The sequence below is a fragment of the Vicugna pacos genome, chromosome 33, assembly GCF_048564905.1.
Source record: "Vicugna pacos chromosome 33, VicPac4, whole genome shotgun sequence".
Taxonomy (NCBI): domain Eukaryota; kingdom Metazoa; phylum Chordata; class Mammalia; order Artiodactyla; family Camelidae; genus Vicugna; species Vicugna pacos.
The window spans coordinates 20,486,761-20,507,001 of record NC_133019.1 but is presented as its reverse complement, the minus strand read 5'-3'; the positions used below and the strand labels follow the sequence as shown (position 1 = coordinate 20,507,001).

Below are 20,241 nucleotides of genomic sequence, written 5' to 3'. Positions count from 1 at the left end.
CACTACCCTTCCACTCTCCTCCCTTCCCCACAATTCCCTTTTTTGGTAGGTCACAGATTCTGATAGAAAGTGTTTTACTATTTTTAGAAAATGTTCGTTTCAGTTTGTATTTCTCATTTCACCCAAGGGTAATTTAAAATAAGGTTTATTAATTTCAATAGAAGTTCATTTTTCCTTTTTGAATTTAGTAATAATTTCTAATACTACTACATTGTGATCAGATAATTTTTATTAGTATTTCTACCTTATGGAATGTTGCGACCTCATGTATGATCAACTTGTATGAATAGTTTATATACACTTTGGATAGTTTATAGTCTCCTATCACATTGATTCTAGGTATTCAATGCTTCATGACAAAATGTCATGGTTCAGCTCCAAAAAATCAACACCTTTGAAAAAAGGTTACTACAAAAATGTCTTTCGTATAAAAAATGAAGTAGGAGTACTCTTAGAGACCGTGGCCATATTTTGTAAGTACAGGGTTTTCTCCTCACATCAAGTGTAAGAACAAAGAAAAATGAAGAAACTTAGATAAAGTGGGACAACAGAATGCGCTCCTGAAACTAAGAGCACTCACATTATTTAATACTTTGTAAGAAGCAATACCACCCAAAATGATGATTTGGCTACATTTTTTAACTTGCACGCAAACCCCAAACACCTGTATACTGTATTTTTTGGAATAACTACTTTTAAAATCACCAAAATTCAAAGACATTATTTAAAAGTCCAGAAATAGAAACAAATCATGAATATGTTATGCTTCATTTAATTCTTTATTACTTTGGGGACATTCTTTTTTCCTTTAATAAAAAGAATAGCAGTATTACATTCGCTATTGGTAGAAAGTTAAGAGCTTCTATAAAATGCTATGAAAAGAAATGTTAATTATTACTGAATATGCCAACTCTTACTTTAAAAAATGCAAAAGAAACCAGTCAACAGACTTTACAACCTTGAATGAGATCCACTTCCCTATAAAGCAATGATTTGCTCTACTTCTTGGATAATCCTTAAAGGAAAGTCTGTATTGTTCAGAACACCAAGACACAGGTACAGAATAGGATGCGAACGGCTCATTCAGGGTCTCTGGTCTTGTTCCACGGTTGCTACAGTGAAGTCCACCGGAGCAGGTAGGGCAGGAAACTGACACAGTGAAATGATACACAGTTGTCAGAAACCCAGATCATGACTCTCTTTCCCTGTAACCTGAGGGTCAGCTGTTTAGTTGGATGCAATGGAAACAGAACTGAAAGAAACCCGAAATGGAAATTAAAAAATGAAGGGTATGACTCAACAGTTTTTACTTCTGGTGAAGTCAAATGGTTTCCACCACTGAGCAAACTGCAGTGCTTTCTTCCTCTGATCCTCAAAGCTTTCTTGGATCCCCTTCCTCCAGAGTCTTGGTTCTATATCCAGCATCCCACCAATGATTTCCTTTAAAAGAATGAGAAAAATAAAAGCGTGTGCACACACAAATACTGAAAACAGTAATGCCACTCTTCTGTTCTTTCTGTTACCAAATATAACATTAAGTAGTTCTCCGTGGGGATGTTCAAATTTTACACAAATATTAGTCTCAAGTTAAAAAAAAATTGTTTTCACTTAGTTCTAACTATGCAAACCCTGTGATTCCAGGAGTCCTAGCTGTGTCTCCTGTCAAGTAATTTGTCCTTCTCTGTTTCTTGTTAGCGCATCTATCAGACAGCAGCAAAGAGGAGGAAGAGAAAATGAAATTTAATTCCTTTGGTCCTTATCAGCTGCTCTGGTAAAAGTTTGAAGAAGCAGTTGATCAACAAAGTAGCAATTATTAACTTGGTTGTTCAACTGCAGTTCAATCTCAGGCTAATGTTCTCTCTACCACCCAGTATATTCGTAAGACAGTTTCTCCTACTATTAGCTGGAGATCTTTTTTCAGGAAACAAAATCATATTTAAATATTAATCTAAGTAAACTAAGTATTAAAAATTATAAATCACCTTCATTTAAAAAGTCACATTCCCAAGCCCTGAAAGGAATGGATTTTTAATCATCTGATTTTTATTATTCTAAATCATTTCCTTCATAATCCCCTTCCTTTGCTATCAGCTACAGAAACTAATCAAATATGTGCTCATGAATATCTACGTATGGAAAGATATGGGGAAATTTGTGATGCTTCACAGAAGAGAAGTAATGGTAACACAAGAAAACCCTAGGCTGAGGACTGAACTCTGCATATTCAGTCTAGGTCACAGGACTGTGTGGTGAGACCTGGAGTGTAACCTCTCTCACACATAGGTTCTTCATTTTAATAAACATACTAAGGGGACCTCGTGTGTCCAAGCACGGACCAAATACAGCAGGGGATAGAAAGATAACTAACACACATTGCTCTGTCTTCAGAAAGCTCATAGCATTTAATGTGAAAAAGAATATAAAAACAAATATATGTATATAGATGCATGACTAGGACATTATCCTGCGTACCAGAAACCGACACACTGTAACTGACTATACTTACAATTAAAGGAAGGAAGGAAGGAAGGAAAAGAAATCTCCAAATTAAATTTATGCAAATAAAAAAATGAATATTTTACTTCATTTTCACTAGAATCAAGCTTTTTAAAAAAATATAGCCATAAAACCTCGAGTTATAAAGCTCTGTTTAATAAGGGCAGAATTTTTAAGAGCAATGAAAACTAACTTCTTTCTAGTTAACTCTGGGAAAAGATATTCTGAAAAATAATCAGACAAGTAATCTATCTCAACAGTTCACAGAAAATGTGATTTGGGGCCTCCGGTTAGCCCTTTAAGGATAACAGCATAAAAATGTTTGAATCCAAACCTATTCATTGTAGAAAATGACCTTACACAGGAGATGAAAGCGGGTGCGGAGAACAGGGAACCCTGGGCAGAGCTCACCTAAGCTCCTCTAATTCAGAGGACGATACGAGCAGAGAGGCCTGAGCTAGGCCAGACTGAAAGGCCACTTCTAGAGCTGTTATTGCCCAGACATTTTTGACCCCTTCAGTGGCCACGTTAACTTCATTCTAGTCCCCGATACTTACATACTCCCCAGGTGTTCAGTAGACCTTAAGGTTAAGGGCTACCCTAGAAGGCAGTCTTTAGTGACGGAAAGAATCCAGCACCGACTGTAAGATCTGTACTCTAATATCTGCCCAGAAACCATCTGTGTGAGAAGAGGGATCAATTCTTCTGGGGCCCTGTGGTGTAAGTGAGTTAGGGGTGAGGGCATCTGCTCTCTAACTCAGGCATGAGCTACGTGTTACACACCCCTTGGTTCTGTCACTTGTTATAATGCACATGACCCTGGGGAAGTTAGATAGCCTCTCTATAGCTCAGTTTCATCACCTGTTAAATAAAAGTATAAAAATATTTCCTTAATAGAGTCACAGTGAGCATTAAATGAGTTCTCAGAACAGCACCCGGCTCATCAGTTATCATCATTCTCAGCAGAAGCCTGGCTGAGTCCACAGGAAAACACTACACGGACTGTTGACACTGGCAACAAATGTTTGGTTCCAAAGCGATATTCCTGACTGTTCCAGAAACTCTGGGATATAATTTATTAATAATTTCCAAGTACTCCCTCTGAATACTGAGTGGAACAGTAGCCACCAACTTCAGAGTACACTGTGCCCAAAGCTGTGGCTTCCCTTCAAAAGAAAAGTGTTACAAAATTGCTGAACTCTGGAATTTTATTAAATTGTGAGCATACCTTTCCAAAGTAATGAGGGAATTTGTGTTGATCTTCAATGACGTGGGCAAACCCTCCTTGGAGGCCAAAATTCACAGAGAAGTAAGGTAAGCCTCTGGGTACCTAAATAAATGAGAGATCGCACATGAATACAGCATGAAATCAGAAAGTTTTGTGTAATCCTTCTTCCTAATTAAGCATCCCTCAAGACAAACGTACACAATGAACTTCCAATTCTGAAGATACTCAAGCACTAACTTAACTTTCTGAGGAAAACATTTCCTTTGGTAGCCTTTCAGCCAGATAGTGCTTCGTAATATCCAGCAATTATAATCAAAAACAGTTATTTTCATGTCTTTGGGGAAAACAGGAAAGCAAAGGCACTTGCTTTTTTACACAGCAACAGAATAATTTCCCTTAGACTCTGCAAATAAAGATTAAGCACGTGCTTTCCTATATTTTTCTCACAACGCAGAATAGGAAGTGGGTCCAAGTCATATGCTTAGAGCTGTTTATAATATCCCTGGGACTTCACTGTTACTTATTTATCAAAGATAAATTAAACATGAACAATCATAGTTTTTTATTAATTGGTGAGATGGGTGTAGCAATATTTAGTTTACCAACCTCATTTCAAAATATCTCCAGGATTAGCTATTATCTTTCCCTTCTTTTTATCCCTTCCTGTTTCTACACACACACACACGAGTGTGCATGAAGTATCTTAATTGGAAAAGACCGTATTTTCTAGCTTTATAAATTAAGTAGATCTTGTATCCTTGCAAGTTTTTCCTCCAAACCACAATTCTGTCACTGGGAATTATTCAAATTGACCAATTTAAGTAATATCTTTTCCCTCCAGTCCTTTCATACAGTCAACTTTTACTAATTTTTGGCAGAGAATTGCATACTTCTACTAATTATATGTATTTTGCATTGTGTCCTCAAGAAGGCATGACTTGGAAAGATATAATATGGTATAGTAAGAGTAGTCATCTTGAAATAGTATAAAGCAATTGAAATTGGGGCTTATAAAGAATTGTTCATGTTAAGGAAAAGCATTAATTAAAAAAAAATCAGTTTGTGAAATAGTACGTAACATAAAATGCAGAGAAATGGGTTACCATTTTGCGGCTTTGCTTTTGTGTGACCTAGGCACTTAGGAAAAAATAAAGAGACAGACAAGGCTCTAACTGCAGCTCTGATTCCTGTAACTATGGAACCTCAGGCAAGTTATTTAACATCTCTAAGTCTCAAGAGAAATAGGAGGAGCTCAGAAGTTTGCTATTAGGATCAAATAGAAAAATGCAAATAAAGCACATAGCCCAATGCTTGGCACAGAGAATATTATTCAAATATTCCTTTCATTTCCATTTCTGTCTCCCATTAATAGCACTTCATGCAAATCTGGTAGTCAAAAAAAAAAAAGAATGGAAGGCTCCCATTAAAATATTTTTGCTATCTGAAGTAGATCAACATGAATGTGAATGGCTAAATGATGCTGCAGACCAACATAAAGTAAAGAGCAGTGCTCAAGGCAGGGATGACTTCAGGAAGCAATTTACGATGACTGTGCCCACGCTTTTTGTTTGTGTCACACTGCGTTTGGTAGAAAAATGGCTTCCTAAATATGTCTATGCACTAATCCCCTATTTGCCATGAATATCTTACACTTTATGGCAAAGAGGACTTTGCAGATGCAATTAAATTAGGGACCCTGAAACAGGGAGATGACCCTGGGTTATCCAGAATATGACAGGAGGGTCAGAGGCAAAGACTGAAAGATCCTAGGCTGGCTGGCTCTGCACAGGCAGGAAAAGCTCACAAGCCAGGGAATGCAGGTGGCTTCTAGAAGCGGAAAAAGGCAAGGGAATGGATTCTCCCCGAGAGCCTCCAAAAAAAAGCATGCCTGCTAACGCCTCGATTTTAGTCCAGTGAAACCTACTTTGTACTTGTGGCTTCCAAAACCGCGATGTAAGAAGTGTGTTGTTTTAAACCACTGAGTTTGTGGTAATTTGCATATGTATGCCAAGGCTCAGAAACCTATGGTCCAAGTGCCAAGATGGCATAATGAGCACACTATGGCCTTCACACAAAGAGCAGCTGTCACCACAAGCAGCTCTGCTCTCGCACTGCCAGAGGAGAGCTGTTAGCAGGCACTGCAAAGGCTACTACACTCAGTCCTCCCTTTTCCTGCCCTGAGCAGCCAGAGGCATCGAGGTTGGAACTTTAGTGTCATTCGTGAAGGGTACTGTCGGAATTACAGCAAAAAAAATGTTATTAATTATAGGAAAACAGTAGTATTTGAATTTCCCTCTTTAATATTCCAGATTTTAATCTTTAATCTTGTCCTCGTATTTGAGGATCTCTGGGTAAACCCAAAGTCTGAGGTGGACCTCCCTTAGTTTTAAACGTCAGATCCTAAATGTCTTAGATGTTTTTCAACTGCTCTAGTTACCACAAAATTAAACCTAAAAAACACATTTAAAAGTTCAGGAAGAATTCATGTGAACTCTCAATAACATCTCCTCGTGAAAAGAGACTGCTTCCGCTTTCTTGGCAAGCTATTTAGTATCATGCAATTTCACTGGCAGTGAACATTCAGGATCTGTTTCCCTTGTGTATTTCTATAAACTTCACATTACACTGCAAAGAAATCAAAAGACCCAGAGAAAGTAAACAATAGACATAAAAAGAGAAGCTTATACTCACACAAATAAAAACATAAATCAACAGAGAATTGGAATGAATTACAAATATGTGAATCTCTACCAACAGCCAAGAATCTACTGTGGGAAAAAAAATTCACCACACCCCCAAGACATGTGAAATACTTCACGGAACTAGCAAGGACATAGAGTTTTTAAAAGGAGTATAATAAGGTTTCTTCAGAACAAAAATAATGTTAAAATAAATCAAGATTGTTCACTTCATGCTCAGAAACATGCTTATCATTTTAAAAACACACTGGCAAGCTTGCTAACCTAAAAAGTGACCTGCTTTGAAATTACTCTTATACTCAAATTCCCTTCACAATTCCATGCACACATTTATTACATCCTAAAGCTAACAGGTCATTTGTATTGCCCGTCTGCTGTGACTGTTCAAATAATCTCGGCAGAATGTTACATGGTGATTCAGAACACACTTCAAAGCTGAATATCCAACTACCACTCCGATAAGAATCTGTATCTGTTTCTTACTTTCAGTATTGGTTAACTTAAATATTAAAACCCTCTAGGTACTTATTTCAGGTACATATCCAGGTTTAAAAAAAAAACAAACTTACAAGAGGTACTAGATGGCTCACCAGTAACATTACTGCATATACAGGGGAGCAAGTGGAGAATACTACGATTTTTTATAATTTGTGCTTTGAAATATTAGCATCTCCTTTTTTTAAAATTGAAGTATAGTTGACTTAAAATATGTTTTAGGTATACAACATAGCAATTCAATGTTTTTATAGATTATGCTCAATTTGAAGCTATCATAAAATACTGGTTACAGGCCCTATGCTGTACACTCCATTTCTGTACCTAATTTATTTCACACTTAGTAGCTTGTACCTCTTAATCCCCTTCCCCCGTCTTACCTCTCCCCCAGCCCCTCTACTCACTGGTAACCACTAGTTTGTTCTCTACATCTGTGAGTCAGTTTCTGTTTTATTCATTTGCTTTATTTTTGAGATTCCACACATAAGTGAAAAGATACCATATTTGCCTTTCTCTGTCTGACATATTTCACTAACTATAATACCCTCCAGGTGCATCCACATTGTTGCAAATCACAAAATTTCATTTTTTGTGTCTGAGTAATATTCTTTATTATATATGCATATTATACATACTATATACATATTTACACACACACACACACACACACACATATACACATACACACACCATAACTTCTTTATCCATTTATCTACTGATGGACACTTAAGTTGCTTACATATCTCGGCTATCGTAAATGATGCTGCTATGAATGCTGGCATGCACGTATCTTTTCAAATTCGTGTTTTGGTTATCTTCAGATATATACCCAGGAGTAAAATTGCTGGATCATATAGTAGTCCTATTTTTAATTTTTTGAGGAACCTCCATAATGTTTTCCACAGTGGCTGTACCAATTAATATTTCCATCAATGGTGCTCTAGAGTTCTCATTTTTCCACATCCTTGCCATCACTTATTATTTGTTGCCTTTTTGATGACAGCCATTCTGACAGGTGTGAGGTGGTATCTCATTGTGGTCTGCACTTACATTTCCCAGATGATTAGCGATGCTGAGTCTCTTTTCACGTGTCTGCTGACCATGAAAAAATGCCTACTCATGTCTTCTGCCTACTTCCTAACTGGGTTTTTGCTTCTTTGACATTGAGTTGTATGAGATTTTTATATATTCTGAATATTAACCTCTTATCAGACATAATTTGCAAATATCTTCTATTCAGTAGGTTGCCTTTTCATTTTGTTGATGGTTTCCTTCACTGTGCAAAACCTTTTAAGTAAGATTAGGTCCCATTCGATTATTTTTGCTTTTGTTTCCCTTGCCTGAGGAGACAGATCTAAAAAATATTGCTAAGACCTATGTCAAAGAGTGTACTGCCTATGTTTTCTTTTAAGAGTTTGCCGTCTTACATTTAGGTCTTTAATCCATTTTGAGTTTATTTTTTATATGGCATGAGAAAATGTTCTGAATTCATGATTCTACACGTAGGTGTCCAGTTTTGCTAACACTGCTTATTGAACAGACCGCCTTTTTCCCATTGTATATTCTTTCCTCCTTTGTCATAGATGGACCACAGGCGCATAAGTTTATTTCTGGGCTCTCATTGAGCTAAGTGTCTGTTTTCATGCCAGTGTCATACTGTTTTGATTACTGGAGCTTTGTACTGTTGTCTGAAGTCATGAAGCATGATATCTCCAGCATTGTTCTATTTTTTCAAGATTGCTTTGGTGATTCAAGGTCTTTTGTGGCTCCGTACAAATTTTAGGAATATGTGTTCTAGCTCTGTGAAAAGTATCATGTGTATTTTCATATGTATTACATTAAATCTGCAGATTGCTTTGAGTAGTATATTTTAACAATATTAATTCTTCCAATCCATGAACAAGGGATATCTTTCCATTTCTTTGTATCATGTTCAGTTTCCTTCATCAATATCTTATACTCTTCAGAGTAGACAGGTCTTTCACATCCTTAGTTAAGTTTACACCTAGCTATTTTATTCTTTTCGATGCAATTGTAAACAGGATTGTTTTCTTCCTTTCTCTTTCTGATAGTTCATTATTAGTGTATAGAACAGTGACAGATTTGTTTTTATTAATCTTGTCTCCTGCAACTGCAGTGAATTCATTTCTTAGTTCTAATAGTTTTTTTGTTTTGTTTTGTTTTGGTGGAGACTTTAAGGTTTTCTATACATAGTACCATGTTATATTCAAATACTAACAGTTCTCACTTCTTCCCTTCCCATTTGGATTCCTTTCTTTTTCTTCTCTGATTGCTGTGGCTAGGAATTCTAATACTATGTTAAATAGAAATGGTGAAAGTGGGCATCCTTGTCTTCTCCCGATCTTAGAGGAAAACGTTTTCAGTTTTTCACCATTGAGTATGATGTTAGCTGTAGGTTTATCACAAAGGACTTTTATTATGTTGAGGTATGTCCCCACTATATCAACTTTGTTGAGAGTTTTTACCATGAGTGGGTGTTGAAATTTGTCAACTGCTTTTTCTGCATCTACTGAGATGATCTTATGGTTTTTATATTTCATTTTGTTAATGCAGTGTATCACATTGATTTATTTGCAAATATTGGACCATCCCTGCATCCCTGGAATAAATCCTACTTGATCATTGTATATGATCCTTTTTATGCATTGTCTAATTCACTTTGCTAATATTTTGTTGAGAATTTTTGTGTCTATACTCATTAGAGATCTTGCATTTGTCTCAAAGTATTTTCTGATTTCCTCTTTGTTTTTTGTCTGTTTTGGCTGACCCACTGAATTTTTAGTAGCATGCTGTTTAGTCTCAATGTGTGTGTTTGTTTTTTCTGTTTTTCTTCCAGTAATTAATTTCCAGTTTTATACCACTATGGTTGCGAAACCCACTTGATATTTCTATCTTCTTAAATTTGATGAGACTTGTTATGTGGCCTAGCATGTGCTCTATCCTGGATTGAGCTGCACTTGAAAAGAATGTGTATTTTGTTGCTTTTGGATGGAAAGCCTGTAGCTCTATTAAGTCCAACTGGTCTAATGTGTCTTTAAGGCCATTGTGTCTTTAATGAATTTCTACTTAGATGATATGCCCACTGATATAGGTGGGGTGTTAATGCCCCCACTATTATTGTATTATTGTCAATTTCTCCCTTACATCTGTTAATATTTGCTTTATATATTTAAGACAGTCCTACACTTATGCTATATGCATATGTTTACATATATGCATGTTTACAAATGTCATATTCTCTTCTTGTATTGATCCCTCTATCATTACATAATGCTCTTCTTTGTCTTGTATTATAGACTTTGTTTTAAAGTTTACTTTGTTGGATATGAGTATTCCTACCTCAGCTTTCTTGTCCTTTCAATTTACATGAAATACCTTTTTTCCATTCCCTCACTTTAAGCCTGCATCTTTAGCTCTGAAATGAGTCTTTTATAGGCAGCATATAGATGAATCATTTAAATCTAATGAACCATCCTATGTCTCTTGATTGGAGCATTTAATGCATTGACATTTAAAGCAAATACGGATAGATGTGTACTTATTGCCATCTTGTTAAATGTTTTTTAGTTTTTCTCTATTCCTTTCTTCTTCTTTTAGTCTCTTCCCTTGTGGTTTGATTATTTTTTTTAGTATTGTATTTGGGTTCCTTTCTCTCTAGCTTTTCTGTATTTATTGCAGGTTTTTGATCTGTGGTTATCATGGAGTTCATATATATCGATATATCTCTATCTACTTGTTTTAAACTGACAGTCATTTAAGTTCAGAGACATTGTGAAAGATCTATATTTCTTACTCCCCCTCCACATCTTCTATTTTTGATGTCACATTTTACATCTATGCCTATCCCTTAACTGTTAATTGTAGTTATATTTGATTTTACAATTTTTGTCTTTTAACCTTTCTACTAGTTTATTTAAAGTGGTTGATCCCCCTTACTATATAATTGCCTTTAACAGTGGGGTTTTTCCCTTCCTATATTTTATTTCTTGTTGTAGTCTTTTCTACTTGAAGGCCCTTTAACATTTTTTATGAGGTCAGTTCAGTATTGATGAACTCTTTAGTTTTTTTATCTGAGAAGCTCTTTATCTCTCCTTTAATTCTGAATGATAACCTTGCTGAGTACAGTATCTTAGGTTGTAAGCTTTTTCCTTTCAGCACTTTAAAATACACTGTGCCACAGCCTTTGGCTTGCAAAGTTTCTGCTGAAAAACCAACCAATGGCCTGATGGGAGTTCCCTTGTATGTAACTGTTCATCTCTTGCTGCCTTTAAAATTCTTTTTTTTTAAACTTTTTTTATTGATTTATAATCATTTTACAATGTTCTGTCAAATTCCAGTGTTCAGCACAATTTTTCAGTCATTCCTGGACATATACACACTCATTGTCGCATCTTTTTCTCTGTGAGTTATCATAACATTTTGTGTGTATTTCCCTGTGCTGTACAGTGTAATCTTTAAAATTCTTTAAATTTTCCCATTTTAGTTATTACATACCTTGGTGTGGCTCTCTTTGGGTTCATCTTGTTTGGGACTCTCTCTGCTTCCTATACCTGGGTATCTGTTTCCTTCTTCAGGTTTGAGAAGTTTTGAGCCAAAATTTCACCAAATACACTTTCTACCTCTGTCTGTCTCTTCTCCTTCTGTGATTTCTATAATGCAAATGTTAGTATGCTTGATGTTGTCCCAGAGGTCCCTTAAACTAGCTCATCTTTTTTTCATTTTTGCTTTTCCTATTCTCATTGGGAGATTTTCACTATTCCACCTTCCAGATCGCTTACGTGTTCCTCTATATTACCTAATCTGCTATTAATTAACTCTAGTGTATTTTTCATTTCAGTTATACTCTTCAGCTCTGAATGGTCCTTTTTAATATTTTCTGGTTCTTTATTAAAATTCCCACCATGTTCATCTATTTCTTCCCCAAGTTCAGTTAGCATTATTACTATTGCTCTGAACTGTATCAGGTAAATTATTTATCTGTTTCAATATGGTTTTATTCAGAGGTTTTCTTGTTTTTTGAAACATATTCTTCTACCTGTATGAAAGTATGTGAAAAAGCTACCTGTCCTGGTCCTGAAGGTATGTACTTGTGTGGGAGCATCCAAATGCAGTTAGTGTGTGCCCAGTGGCTTTGGTGGGAGAGCTGGATCTGAAGTGAGTCCAGCATCCTGATAGCCACTGCCTTGGTGGGAGGTAGAGCCAGAGCCAGGTTTGAGCTGGGGCTTCTCCTATGCTCAATGGCAGTCACCACCCTACTGGGGGCAGGATCCAGGCCCAAGGGGCTGGAGCAGGAGCCCTGAAGGACCTGCATTTCTCTCAGGTGTAATGGCAGTTCCACCTTGGCTGGGGCATGGCCAGGGCCTGAGGGCTTGGGGCTGCATTTTGAAGCTGGTTCCACTTTTTCCTTGGTGTGTGCACCTTAATTAGAGGCTATGTCAGGGCCAGAAGGGTTGGCCATATTACTCAGCTGGTTCCAATCTTTCCCAAGTGTGCATATGGACGTGTGCACATGAAATGGCATTCTCCACCCTGGAGCTGGTTTCTCTCCCTCGCAAGTATGTTGCCACTATCTTAGTCAGAGGAAGAGCAGGGGCCTAAGCAAGCTCTGTTCCCTCCAAGTGTGTGCACTCTTTTTGGCAAATGAAGCCTCCACCTCAGCAGGGTGCAATAGCAGAGCAGGAGGGGCTAGAGTTGGAGCCTGGTGCAGGTTGGGCAGCACAGTTGTTGTGGCAAGTTGGCCAAAGCACCATGCAGTTTTCAATCTGCTGCTTCCACCCTTGTAGTGGAAGCAAGCAAGGTTGCACATGAGCTCTTCAAGAGCAGAGTCTCAGTTTCTTATAGCACTCAGGTAAGCCTCGCTGGTTTTCTAGCCCAGACAGTGCTCACCTTCCCTACGTTGGACCACTGGCCTGGGGATACCTAATAGGTGGATTGAACCCCGCACTCCACAGGGCAGATCCCCCAACATGTGATATCTCCCTCCTCCTCCAGGTCACCCTAGTGGTGTGGGTCCCAACTAGATGGCTTCTCCTCCCCTACCAGACTCTGTGTGGTTCTTTCTTTACAGCCTAGGTTGCAGAAGAGCCGTCTGCTCGTCTTCAGGTCACTCTCAGTGAGAGCTGCTTTATCTGAAGTTGTCATCTTGATGCATTTGTGAGGGAGGTGGGCTCAGCATCACGCTACCTCATCATCTGGATTCCAGCCATTCTCCTGAAATCCTGAAATATCTTCAACTACCATTAAAACCATATTCTAAAAGAACATTCAATGGCACTGGAAATTATGGTATGAAAAGTAAAAAACTCAAGCACAAAAGATGGATGTACATTACATGAACATTTCAGGGGGGAGGGATGTTTTGGTTTTTAATATATTGTCTGGCCCAATTTACCAGCAAGGGAAGAGTAAAAGACTACAGACAATGTTTCTATACAATTTTAATATTATATGTCTAGTTCCATGAAAAATGCCATTGGTATTTTGATAAAGATTAAACTGAATCTGTAAATTGCCCTGGGCAGTATGGTCACTTCAACAATATTGATTCTTCCAATCCAAGAACACAGTGTATCTTTCCATCTGTTGGTGTCATCTTCAGTTTCTTTCATCAGTGTCTTCGTTTCCAGTGTACAGGTCTTTTGCCTCCTTAAGGAGATTTATTCCAAACTATTTTATTCTTTTCGACGTGATGGTAAATGGTATCCCTTAATCTTGCTTTCTGATACTTTGTTGTTAGTGTATAGAAAGGCAACAGATTTCTGAGTATTAATTTTGCATCGTGCAACTTTACCAAACTCATGGACCAGCTCTAGTAGTTTTCTGATACTGCCTTTAGGGTTTTCTATGTATAATATCACATCATCTGTTAACAGTGACAGTTTTACTTCTTTCTTTCCAATTTTAATTCTTATTATTTCTTTTTCTTCTCTGATTATTGTGGCTAGAATTTCCAAAACCATGCTGAAGAAAAGTGGCAAGAGTGGATGGACATCCTTGTCTTTTTCTGATCTTAGAGAAAATGCTTTCAGCTTTTCACATTGAGTATGATGTTAGCTGTGGGTTTATCTTATATGGCCTTTATTATGTTAAAGTATGTTCCCTCAACGCCTGCTTTCTGGAGTTTTTTTTTTAATCATAAATGGATGCTGAATTTTATCAAAAGCTTTTTCTGCATCTATTCAGATGACCATATGGTTTTTATTCTTCAATCTGTTAATGTGGTATATCACATTGATTCATCTGCGGATATTGAAAAATCCCTGCATCCCTGAGATGAATCTTCCTTACTCATGGGTATATGATCCTTTTAATGTATTGCTGGATTCAGATTGCTAATATTTTGATGAGAATTTTTGCATCTTTGTTCATCAGTGATATTGGCCTATAATTTTCTTTTTTGTGTGATACCTTTGTCTGGTTTTGGTATCAGGATGATGGTGGCCTCACAGAATGAGTTCAGAGGTATTCCTTCCTCTGCAATTTTTTAAAATAGTTTCAGAAGGATAGATGTTAACTCTTCTCTAAATGTTTGGTAGAATTCACCCTGTGAAGCCATCTGGTCTGAGACTTTTCTTTGTTTAGAGTTTTTAATTAGTGATTTAATTTCATTACTGGTAATTGGTCTATTCATATTTTCTGTTTCTTCCTGGTTCAATCTTAGGAGATTGTACCTTTAAAAGACCCCAAATAGCCAAAACAATCTTAAGAACAAAGCTGGAGGAATCATGCTTTCTGACTTTAGACTACAGTACAAAGCTACAGTAATCAAAAAGTAAGGCATTGTACTGGCACAAAAACAGACATACAGGTCAACAGAACAGAATAGAGAGCCAAAAAATAAACCCACACACTTACGGTCAAGTAATCTATGACAAAAGAGGTAAGAATATACAATGAAGAAAAGACAGTCTCATCAGTAAGTGGTGCTGGGAAAACTGGACAGCTCCACATAAAGGAATAAGGTTAGAACATTCTCTAACACCACATACAAAAATAAACTCAAAATGGATTAAAGACTGAAATCCAAGACCAGAAACTATAAAACTCCTAGAGGAAAACATAGGCAGAATACTCTGACATAAATCACAGCAATATTTTTTTGGATCTATTTCCTAAAGTAAAAGAAATAAAGGCAAAAAGTAAACAAATGGGACCTAGTTAAACCTAAAAGCTCCTGCATGGCAAAGGAAACAACTGGCAACATGAAAAGAAAACCTACGAAATGGGAGAAAATATTTGCAAATGATACAACCAGCAAGGAGTTAATATCCAACAACTCAACATACATAAACATCTCATACAACTCAGTATCAAAAAAAAAAACAACTTGATTGAAAAATAGACAGAAGAACTAAACAGACATTTTTCCAAAGAGGAAATGCAGATGGCCAACAGACACATGAAAAGAAGCCCAATATCCCTAGTCATCAGAGAAACGCAAATCAAAACTACAATGAGGTATCACCTCACACCAGTCAGGATGGCCATCATTAAAAAGTCCACAAATGGTAGATGCTGGAGACGGTGTGAAGAAAAGGGAACCCTCCTACACTGCTGTGGGAATGTAAATTGGTACTACACTGTGGAAAAAAGTATGGAGGTTTCTCAAAAAACTATAAACAGAACTACCATATTACCCACCAAATTCCACTCCTGGGTGTATATCTGAAAAAAACAAAAACACTGATTCGAAAAGATACATGCACCTCAATGTTCATAGCAGCATTATTTACAACTGCCACACTATGGAGATAATCTAAGTGTCCATCAAGAGATGAATGGATAAAGAAGATGTGAGATACATATATATATTTATATAACATAATGGGATATACTCAGTCATAAAAATGAATGCAATTTTGCCATCTGCACCAAAATGGATGTACTTGGAGGGCATTATGCTAAATGAAATAAGTCTGAGAAAGAAAGACACATACTATATGATATCACTTATACGTGGAATTTAAAAAATAAAACAAACTAGTGAATATAACAAAAAAGAAACAGACTCACAGATACAGAGAACAAACTAGTGGTTGACAGCGGAGAGGTGGGGGCGATACAGAGGTTGGGGAGTGGGCGGTACAAACTACTGGGTGTAAGACAGGCTCAGGGAACACAGCTCAATATCAATATTTTATGATAACTATAAATGGACAGTAACCTTCAAAAACAGTATAAAACTTTTCAAATGTTTAAAATGGCTGTACTTTTGAATTAAAACTATCTCCAGCAATGCAATGAAATTTGAATCTTTTGTCTGCCCTGTAATAAATATACTAGGGACTCCTATCAGTCACATAAGAGTCTGGCTTTCCAGAAGAAGAAATGGGAAAAAAATATTATAGTGACATCTACTAGAATAGGGGTTGGCAAAATTAAAAAGATTTTTTAAAAACTTATAATAAAATTTTTAATTTAAATAAAATATTTTGGGCTTTGCAAATCATACAATTTCAGGGGCAACTCTCAACTATGCCCTTGTAGCATGAAAGTAGCCAAAGACAATAAATTAAAAAACGGGGTAGCTGTCTTCCCATAAAACTTCTTTACACAAACAGGCAGCAGACTAGATTTAGCACACAAACTGTGGTTCCCAACCCCTGCACTAGAATGTAAGCTCTGTAAAGTCTTCGTTTTGTTCCACTATGCATAAAAAGCCCCTAGAATAGTGCCTGGTAGATACTAGGCACTCAATAAACATTTCTGTAATAAATTACTCTTTGAATAGAAAAACAAAAAGGAATTTATAGTTCTATTATATATCTACTTCTTTTAACTTATATTTCTAAAAAAGAAGGAAGTCATTACAGAATTATTTAAGTGTAACTTGTATCTAAAAGTTGATCTGCAAATCAAGATTAAACTATGAAGCATGGTTATATTTCTCTCATTATAATTTCAGTAACAAGGAAGGCCCCCTTCTCACTTGTCCCACAGAGGCTGAGAATCCCACGGGGGGAGCTTCCATGGTAGAGCCTTATGGCTGTCATAGCCAATTATAGGCACTACGATGGCAGAGGGCCAGAGGATAAGGAATAAACACTCAAATAAGCGATTAAACAAATAAAGATTTGCAAGACGAGACAGAACGAAAACATTTTCTTCTTTATTTGTAGAATTACACTTACTTCACCTTTGGTCACTCAGCCAAATGTTTTCTTTCTCAAATAAGATGTGGAAATTATAAAGATCCTAAAACACTAGGGTAATTTCTCATATTAAAAAAAATAATACTTACAGACTTTCTGATATCTTTTGAAGAGAGATCAATCAATTTCTTGTTCATAGACCACTCTTCATCAGATTCCATTATGGCTTTCTAAAAAATAGCCATTTGTTAATAAAAAAAATAATATACAAGTAAATACAAAGAGACAGTTTTAAAATAAAGTAATATAGTGAATTAACTATAGTATATAATATACATGTTAGGTTATTTTGAATAAATTAAGGTTTTAATTTCTGTTATTTAAAATTAGAACTTCTTGATTTCTTAAAAGTCCTATCTTTCGCCAAGATAATACTATTTTACTCACTTTTAACTCTTGTACTAAATTTAGCTCACCTTTACATGGCAAAACAATCCTTAGTTAGACCAAGCAATTAAATATTAAATATAATTTGTGAACATAAGGAGCAAATTTTAAAGGTGAAATTAACTTTCAAATAAGCACGATTTAAAAACGTCAGTATTACTGCTGTTCCCTATTTAAAAGACATGGGTTGCCTGTTTTGACACTACAATGTAGCACATTCAATATAAAACTAAACCCAAAGCAAATAAATACATCTTTAATGATCATATAACAGGTTTAGGGTAGAAGAGAAAAGTGACATCCCATTCTGCCAAGAGATGACATTCTTGTCACCCATCCTGAGCGACAGCAGCTGCTCTATGTTGTGCCCTATACCTCAGTGCCCATAGTCACAATCATCTAAGACTCTACTGAGGAAGTTCAAGGGGGAAAAAAATAGAAGAAAAGCATGATAATAATCTTCTTCTCAACTGGTTTTGTTTAACATAGGGCTGGCATGGGTTTTGGGATTATCTAGCTTGTTCCCCTATACTTTAATAGCATGACTCCTCAAATCAAATAATCAGATTGTTTTTAAAAATTTCTACAGGAAAAGTAGAAATCCACCACCTTATCAATGTTGACAGATTTTATAATCCTTGTTAATGGAATTTACATTCCAAATTAAACTTTACCATCCTATACTGTCTAAACGTTGCATTTGCAAGTTCCTACAGCACCTCACAAAACATTATCTTTTCTAATTGCATATGCCATTATTGCATATATGGTTCTACATTTACAAATTTATATTAGTCTATAAATTATACTATACTCAGGTCAGTATCAAACAAAGGCTATTTGGTTAAAGCTATTTGAATATTATAATGCCACTCAGTTGATTAAAAATCTAGTCATTTATCACATGTCCAAAACTGTATGTCAAGGTTAGATTTTAGTTTCTTTTTACAAGTAGCACAATGAGGTATTAAATACTAAAACTTGCAGCAATATCTTGCTTCAGCAATTGTAATTTGTACTGTTTGCATGTAACTGTCTTTGGTGTTGATGAGTTTTAATGATGAGTTTTCTAGAATTATGACTATAATTTTGAGTGGAAAGTACTTCAAGGTAAAACTTGAATTTTTCATTTGAGAAATGAGTAATTAAACTAGAAATTATAAATTACCATTTGATAGTATAGTCATACTTTAAGTATCCGTTTTATTTTTTAACATTTTTTTATTGAGTTATAGTCATTTTACAATGTTGTGTGAAATTCCAGTGTAGAGCACAATTTTTCAATCATACATGAACATACATACATTCATTGTCACATTTTTTTCACTGTGAACTACCACAAGATCTTGTATATATTTCCCTGTGCTATATATAGTATAATCTTGTTTATTCTGCATATGTCTGTCAGCATCTACAAATTTTGAACTCCCATTCTGTCCCTTCCCAGTCCCCCACCCTGGGCAACCACAAGTTTGTATTCTAAAGCATCCTTTTTAAAAGTCAAAATCCTAAATATTTTTCTACAGAAATTTATACAGCAGAATATTTTGTGCTTTATTTCATTTGTTTGTATGAAATTTGACATAAATATATAGGAGAAAAAAAGTATCAGAATAAAGATAATTGTATTCATAAAACCATACTATAACAAAAAAAATAAGTCTATATGTAAAGACTATCTATAAATACCTTAAAATAGATGGGAGCCATATCACCCACTTCCTTTGGGAGAGGAATGCATTCATAAACCATATGATACTGCTTCTTCATGCTCATATTCGTTTCTAAAAAGATACAGTCCAATCCTTTATCTTCGAACATCTTTACCAATGATTTTCTGAACATCTGAAGAAAAGAAAATGGCTAGGTAAATGAAGCAGTCAGAGGAGATTCAAAATATGAAAACAATAAAAAGTACAATAAATTCCTTTAAAAAAAAACAGTAAACAATGTCTGAACTCTGTAATGTGACGTTATAGTTTTTACTTTCTAAATCTACTACAGAGTTTCACATAGCTAAGCAACATTTTTTAAAAACTGAAACTCACTCTGCAATTATGTATGCATAATTGTATATATAATATACAATTGTGTATATATTAGAAACAGTTCCAGTAAACTAAAATAAGAAAAGGAAGAGATAAATTAAAATTTAGATGGTAAAATATATAGAACTGACAGGGAAAACATCCATAAGCCAAAAAAAGGTGCTCGGAGCAGGTAGGCATCCTTAAATTCAGTAACAGACAAGCAGAATTCACTTCCAATTGCTTTTTTATCCTCACAGTAATTTTATTTTCTGGTTACCTTCATATGAGTGCCGATCTTTCTCTTTCAACTTTTGTGTTTTTTGAGGTACAGTCAGTTTACAATGTTGTGCCAATTTCTGGTGTACAGCACAATGTTTCAGTCATACATGAACATACGTATATTCGTTTTCATATTCTTTTTCACCATACGCTACCACAAGATACTGAATGTAGTTCCCTGTGCTATACAGTATAAACCTGTTTATCTATTTTATATACGCCAGTCAGTATCTGCAAATCTCGAGCTTCCAGTTTATCCCTTCCCACCCGCTTCCCCCTGGTAACCATAATTTTGTTTTCTATGTCTGTGAGTCTGTTTCTGTTTTATATATAAGTTCATTTGCCTTTTTACTCAGCATAATTCCCTAGAGATTCAACCAGGTTGTTGTTGAGACCCTGTCTAATTACTGTCACGCGGAGACAGAAGTTCAGGTTTTTCATTCAAACCTCTGTTG

The 20,241-nt window shown here is 35.9% G+C and overlaps 1 protein-coding gene across 3 annotated transcripts in view; it reads right to left on the bottom strand.

Annotated features, from left to right (window-relative positions):
- Positions 1 to 795: 795 nt before the first annotated feature.
- Positions 796 to 20,241, bottom strand: part of CWF19L2 (CWF19 like cell cycle control factor 2) — a 104,928-nt gene continuing 85,482 nt past the window's right edge. For all 3 annotated transcript variants that reach the window (XM_072953845.1, XM_072953846.1, XM_072953847.1), the window contains exons 15-18: positions 19,167 to 19,322; positions 17,180 to 17,260; positions 3,725 to 3,826; positions 796 to 1,440 (exon numbers count right to left, since the gene is read on the bottom strand). In XM_072953845.1, the coding sequence (XP_072809946.1) occupies positions 1,297 to 1,440; positions 3,725 to 3,826; positions 17,180 to 17,260; positions 19,167 to 19,322 (483 nt within the window). In that variant the 3' untranslated portion in view covers positions 796 to 1,296. The remainder of the gene's footprint in view (positions 1,441 to 3,724; positions 3,827 to 17,179; positions 17,261 to 19,166; positions 19,323 to 20,241) is intronic.